Source organism: Diabrotica undecimpunctata, chromosome 3 (genome assembly GCF_040954645.1).
Source record: "Diabrotica undecimpunctata isolate CICGRU chromosome 3, icDiaUnde3, whole genome shotgun sequence".
Taxonomy (NCBI): Eukaryota; Metazoa; Arthropoda; class Insecta; order Coleoptera; family Chrysomelidae; genus Diabrotica; species Diabrotica undecimpunctata.
The window spans coordinates 151,691,482-151,698,536 of record NC_092805.1 but is presented as its reverse complement, the minus strand read 5'-3'; the positions used below and the strand labels follow the sequence as shown (position 1 = coordinate 151,698,536).

Below are 7,055 nucleotides of genomic sequence, written 5' to 3'. Positions count from 1 at the left end.
TATTCAAAAAATTCTGTAATAACTTCAAGTATTGAAATTCAGTTATACAAACGTATGAAAACTTATTAAAATGGATACAGCAATGTGTGTTTAAGGTCTTTCAGAAAAAATATATTATTATGTTAGGTAATGATACAGAGAAAAAAATGTAATAGAATTTATTTTTAAAATCAATCACTGGAACTAATAACCAAATTTTTATCGAAATATGTAATTTAACTTGGAATTAAACGGCCATACAGATATGTATGTTAATGATTTTAAATTTTATCAAATACGCAAATTCTATGCCTTTAAAATGATTCATATTTTTGACAAATGACATTTGAAAGCTTCTTTTGTCAAAAATTTTTGGCTGGTCTAGCACGAGTTTTCTAGTTGAAAAAATATTATTTTAAATAATGGCTATTAGTTTGTTAAATCCCAAAGCTGAAGTCGCTAGGGCTGCACAAGCCCTAGCCGTTAATATATCAGCTGCAAAAGGTATTCAAGATGTAATGAAGTCAAACCTTGGTCCTAAAGGAACGGTAAAAATGTAAGCAACACATGACTAAAAGAACTAGTATTTTACAGTTATTTTTGATATTTTGAGTATAATAATTAAATATAAATAAACGTTAAAGTATAAATTATCTATTTTAACATTATCAAGTATTAATATTGAACACTACTTATAGGTTGGTATCTGGTGCCGGCGATATAAAAATAACCAAAGATGGAAATGTTTTATTGCACGAAATGCAAATTCAACACCCCACGGCCTCCCTTATTGCTCGAGCCTCAACTGCCCAAGATGATATGACTGGCGATGGCACTACATCTACAGTTTTAGTCATAGGTGAGCTATTAAAACAAGCCGATATTTTCATAGCTGAAGGTCTTCATCCTCGATTGTTAACAGAAGGCTTTGATAAGGCTAGGGCAAAAGCATTGGAACTACTGGACAAGATGAAGATTCCAATTGATGCAAACAAAGAAACTTTGACAGATATTTGCAGGACAAGTTTAAGAACAAAGGTAAAAATATTGTCCTAATTTAGTGTTATATGTACTTATTTTAAAAATTTTAGCTACATCAAAAACTTGCTGATGTTTTGACAGACGTTTGTGTGGATGCTGTTCTAGCTATAAAGAAAGATGATAAACCTGTTGATCTTCATATGGTTGAATTAATGGAAATGCAACACAAAACAGAAACTGATACTCAGTTAATTAAGGGTATGTTAGTAAAGCAGCTTCAAAAATTGTCTCTAATTTGATACTTATTTCTCACCTCATCAAATATATACTTCATCTAATTTACATACTGTTGCACGTCATCAGCGTCATAGCCCGTAACGTCACATGATGCCACCACGAAATATTTAGGCAGTAGGTGTGTTCTTTTTTAGAATCACTTTGCTGAGTACACTGGCATTACAGCCACTAGACATATTTTATAATATATGCGTAGAACTAATATTTAAAGATTTCTATTAATGTTAACTTAAAGAAATAGACAACAATATGTTTCATTTAATTTGTATAAATGCTTTATAAAGCGTTTTTATGAAGAACATTTGTTCGAAACACACTGTAACTGTAATCGAACGAAGGTGAAATTTTGGCATAAATTGGTAACACTTATTTGACAGTTTTTTTATACTTTGGCAACTATGTCAACTTCGATCTCTGACATAGATAATGACGTGCAACGGTTTGCAAATTAGGTGGACTGTAGAGAAGAAGGTTTATTGAAATATTATTGTGATTAAAATATTAGCAATTAACCCATTAATACTCACTGCTAGAGAGAAACAAAATTGCCAAATTCTTTTAGTAGTTGCTTTTAATTATAATTATATAAAAAAAATATTTTTTAAATTTGGTTTTGGAAAAAAAATTGTGTGCCCAACCAGGTACACTGATACAATCAGTATAAAATATATAAAACAAAAGCAATATTTAACATAACAATGGGTACAGACCAACATTTAATAAAAATTCATACATACACATAAAATACACAATTAATTATGAGTGAAATATTTTGAAACACTCTCTGCTCAGTGCAATTTTCATTGCATTGTTCGCACATCCATCTAACTCTCATGTGACATTGGCAACTTCTTTAAGGGTTCGTGGTTCTTTTGAGAAAATGGCTTTCAGCAGTATCCAGTATACTCTTTGGCAAAGAACCAGAGGGTTTGATACATGTGGATGGTCTTTATATGGTTTTGTTGAAAGCTCTGCAGGAATGGCAGACAATATTTTTTTGGAATAGTAGCAAATCTATTTTGTCATTTTCATTTGTACTCCTATATAGTTTCCATGCATTAACAACTGTCACATTTATTATATGAGTAAAGAGTAGCCAATGTTGTGTCCAATTTCAGTATAGTTGATGTGCAGTATTTGACCTTACTTATTTACAAGATTCTATGAGTAGAGTATATAGTATTTATAAAGTCAGTTGAAACATTTCACTCCGACGAGATTTATAAGGGCAGTTCAATATTACATTTACCGGTAATCAAGTTAAAGTATAAATAACACGCGTCAATGTTTCAAACGCATTTGAACAATCCCCGTACTTCGTAGGAAAGAGATAGAAGAAAGAGAGAATGAAAGATACATCCCATCAAATAAATATTGGACATTGATATGTTATTCAAAATCACCAATATTTAACAGGCTACTTGGAGTTTCGCTTCCAGCCGGCGGCGATGGTGTACAGATAAGAACGCTGTTGATTCATGCCAGTACTGTACAGCTAAAATGTTCATTATTTTACAAAGTATAATAACTGTTTTAAATGATTATACTGCCAATATGGCCTATTGCCATTATATATAAATTATTTTTGTTGCTAAATATGACATGTTAAAATCTTTTTTATACACTTATGTACTTTATGACCATTTTAAGAAAATTAAAATTGTCCTTATTCTCTTCATTAATCTATATTTGAATATAAAAATAAATGATGCGCCCATGTCTGGTAATATGATATTATTCTTTTAATGTTTGTCGGCAACCAGTTTTTTGGGTGTTTCAACTGACTTTATAAATACTATACAACAATATCCATGAGACTTACACTACCCTGAACAACTACTTTAGATCACCTTATAAATATAAAAAGGTTTTTTTGATTTACTTATCTTTTTATACATCAATGTCTTGCTCTTAGAATCTGCATCTTAAAATATTTTAAATTATATGTATCTTATAACTAAATATGAGCAAATATGCACAAAAATTAAGGAAATAATGTGCATGTATATGCAAGCATTTTTACCAAATTTCAATGAAATTATTGAATGAAAGTAATGATGATTCGGTACTTATGCTTAAACCTTGATCTTGCAAATTATGATGTTTGCATAAATCTCTTCTCTAAGTATAACTCATATAATGATCTAATAGTTTTGCTTTAGTGAAATTAAAGCATGATTTGAAACATTTCAAATATGGGAACAGAATATATTGCATGATATAATACCCTATAAAGAAATGGTAGTGACAAATCATAACAATTAAGACAAATTAAAGTATAGTTAACATAGAACAATATCCCAGGATATGAAAAACAAAGGAAATTCTACAATAAAATAAAATCTCAATAACGAAGTCGTTAAATGATACACATTAGTGATCCAAGAATGTGACGGTATATGTAAAGTTTGAAATCTTATTTATAATAAATTTACAGACCATAATATTAGAAATTTGAAAATTATTCAAGCAAATTTTTAATAATTTTAAATAGCTGCAATTTTACATTCATTAATTACATTTTGCATTTAATTTCACATTACTACATTTTTCTCAAATTACTGCTTTGTAGCAACTCCTTATAATATGAGTATTTTTTAGGTTTGGTCCTGGACCATGGCTCACGTCATCCAGATATGCCTAAAAGTCTCAACAATTGCTACATTTTAACATGTAATGTCAGCATGGAATATGAAAAAAGTGAAGTCAATTCAGGATTCTTCTACAAAACTGCAGAAGAGAGGGAGAAATTAGTGACTGCCGAGCGTGAATTCATTGAACAGAGAGTTAAGAAAGTCATTGAATTGAAAAGATCACTCTGTAATGGAACTGATAAGACTTTTGTCGTTATTAACCAAAAAGGTAAAATTTGAATTTTAATCAATATTTATGATTTAGAAATATATTTTTTAACATCGAAAATTTTATATAATAGAGGATGCTAAAGTTCATTCGTTTACCAAATTCTCATCAGTAAACATGAGCATGTGTTGATATTCGCTGTCTCATTCGTCAAGAGGCTATTAAATATAATTTATTACCTTACGCGAGACAGTTTCTCATGTTACAGATCCCAACTTGTCATAATTTTAAATTCAAATTGTATCGTATTGATTTTTAAGTTAATATATTGTGTTATATTTATGTTATAGTTATTGTTAAGTTATTTACTGGTCGTGTTATTTTTTAGAGTTTAGTTTAATTGTGATATAATGATTAAATTTCAAGAAATTCTTACAGTAACAGTTTCAAAAGTAAATATTTTTAAAAATCATATGATACACAGGTCATACATCAGTACGACCCTGTTTGGCCTACACGTGGTTCTATTGATGATTGGGAATTTGTAAAATGAATACGGTATAAATGCATTTTAAAAAAATTAAAGTTTCCTAGGATCGTTTTATCTGAGGATAGTGGAATATGAAGGAAATAGAACCTCATAAACATCTATTAAAGTTATTTTTATACAGAAAGCACCATGTATTTTTTAAGAGAAAAATCAGAATAAATTAATCCTCACATCAAAAGAATGAAAGTAGGAAACTTTCTAGTGCAAAAAGCACCAATCCCTGAAGGAGCAAACAGCTACCAATGTAGATTAACTTAAACCTGATCAGGCAAACAGTCTGTCTCAGAAAAAATGCCCACAGTGAAGATCAACACAATAGAAGAAAGAGAGATTTATTTTATATTTTTACTGTTCTTATTTAACTCTATATATTTGTTTCTGTTAAATCAGGTGTATGATTTGAAAAAATAGTTTTATTTTTAATAACATTGTAGGTATTGACCCCATGAGTCTGGATATGCTTGCCAAAGAAGGAATCATAGCTCTCAGAAGAGCTAAGAGACGTAACATGGAACGTCTATCATTGGCTTGTGGTGGAGTAGCTATGAACAGCTTTGATGATCTGCAAGAATCTCAACTTGGTAGAGCTGGACATGTGTACGAACATGTGTTGGGAGAAAATAAGTATACATTTGTGGAAGATTGCAAAATCCCTCAATCGGTTACCATTTTAATAAAAGGACCCAATAAACATACTTTGACACAGATTAAAGATGCTGTTAGAGATGGATTAAGGGCTATTAATAATGCCATTGATGACAAAGCAGTTATTCCAGGTAAAAAATCATTTTTTATATTTTTCTTTCAAACTTATAACACATATTTTACATTTGTAAACTAAATTTAGGAATGCTTTGGGTTTGAGTATAAAATAATGGGACTAATATTGTAAAGTAGGGAATTTCTATAAAAAAACTGCTTAATATTTTTTTACAGTTTCAGTCATAATATATGTAATACTTAAACCACTCAAATAGAATCTTTGATTAACATGCATTGCCTTGTGTATTAAAATATTCTTGTATTTAATAAAATATAAGATTTAATAACATTTTTATCTAGTTCTACAAAAAATTTTATGATAAATATATACCCTATTAGAATATTTATATTTTTGGTATACCAAAAATAAGTATAAAAATATATTTATTATATGGACAGATCACATTGTTGACTTGACTTTATGCTACTCACCTGTCAGTTTAAACTTTGACATATGCATTGTTCGTCTTCAGGTGCTCCAGTCTCTTGTTTTGTAGTCATATTAATTTTAAATGAATACCTTTATAGGTGTTTTAGGTAGTATGTTTGGAAATCCTTGTTTAAATGAATCTTAAGTACTATTCAAAACATAATTTGATATAGTTTGTATGTATTTTAGGTGCTGGTGCATTTGAAGTTACAGCCAATAAAGAATTGCTAGCATTTAAAGACACTGTTAAAGGTAAAGCTCGTCTAGGAGTTGCTGCTTATGCAGAAGCTTTACTGGTACTTCCTAAGACTTTGGCTGTTAACTCTGGATTTGATGCACAGGTCAGTAATTTATAAAACATGGTTTGTGCTTAACACTTAGTCAGATCCATCAATACTCCCGTGTATTGATTTCTTTTACTAGTTTTCTATTTATATATTAGAATATATTATGTTTTTTATTTTAGTTATAGTTTAATTAACTAGGCAAAAACATAAAATAATTTTGTATTTACATTTTTAGGACACCATTGTAAAACTACAAGAAGAATCCCGTTTGAATCCAGACCCAATTGGTTTAGATTTAACCTCTGGAGAACCGATCAATCCTAAAGATGCTGGCATCTATGACAACTATATTGTTAAAAAACAGATAATCAATTCCTGCTCGGTCATTGCCAGCAACCTCTTATTGGTTGATGAAATTATGAGGGCTGGAATGAGCAGCTTAAAGGGATAAAATCAAAGTATTAAAATTTGAATCTGTATTTTTCTGCTTGTTATAATTTATCATTGCATTATGTATTTTCTTAACCTCTGAAAGGTTGCTACTTAACTTTTATTGAACATATACATAATGCTTAACATTTATAACATACACACGTAACAACTCTTATATTTATAATATTTGCAATAATAAAATGTCAAAACTACCATTGTTTTATTTTCACAGTATGTGTATGGGTGTAGAGTCAAGTTTGAGGGAAAAACTGATAGTAACTACTTGATTTTCCTCTGATCTTAATTATTTGAGGCATTTAAGATGAATTTTTAAAGAATTTTCTGGCGAATATGAGGAAATATGCCGCTAAAAACATGATCCAAATCACAATTATTCACGGTAAAAGATCAATTACTCCATCAAGTGTATTTTAAGTCAAATGTAATGTATTTTAAATTAAAATTGTGGTTTACTCTATATATTGCATATAGCAAAAAACTAGGTGGTGGTCAAACCAAGTTCATTAACTATCAA

The 7,055-nt window shown here is 29.6% G+C and overlaps 1 protein-coding gene across 1 annotated transcript; it reads left to right on the top strand.

The window, feature by feature from the left end:
• Positions 1-328: 328 nt before the first annotated feature.
• On the top strand, positions 329-6,732 carry CCT6 (chaperonin containing TCP1 subunit 6). The gene is made up of 7 exons (XM_072527180.1): positions 329-535; positions 678-1,017; positions 1,071-1,218; positions 3,859-4,119; positions 5,044-5,385; positions 5,991-6,142; positions 6,324-6,732. The coding sequence occupies exons 1-7, from the start codon at positions 402-404 to the stop codon at positions 6,537-6,539; spliced, it is 1,593 nt and encodes a 530-aa protein (XP_072383281.1). The 5' UTR covers positions 329-401; the 3' UTR covers positions 6,540-6,732.
• Positions 6,733-7,055: the final 323 nt, after the last annotated feature.

Bases quoted from the DNA above. Each gene is read 5' to 3' on its own strand.
- CCT6 (XM_072527180.1), top strand. From the start codon at position 402: ATGGCTATTAGTTTGTTAAATCCCAAAGCTGAAGTCGCTAGGGCTGCA. The intron at 536-677 runs GTAAGCAACACA...CACTACTTATAG, and splicing joins CCTAAAGGAACGGTAAAAAT to GTTGGTATCTGGTGCCGGCG. The intron at 1,018-1,070 runs GTAAAAATATTG...TAAAAATTTTAG, and splicing joins GGACAAGTTTAAGAACAAAG to CTACATCAAAAACTTGCTGA.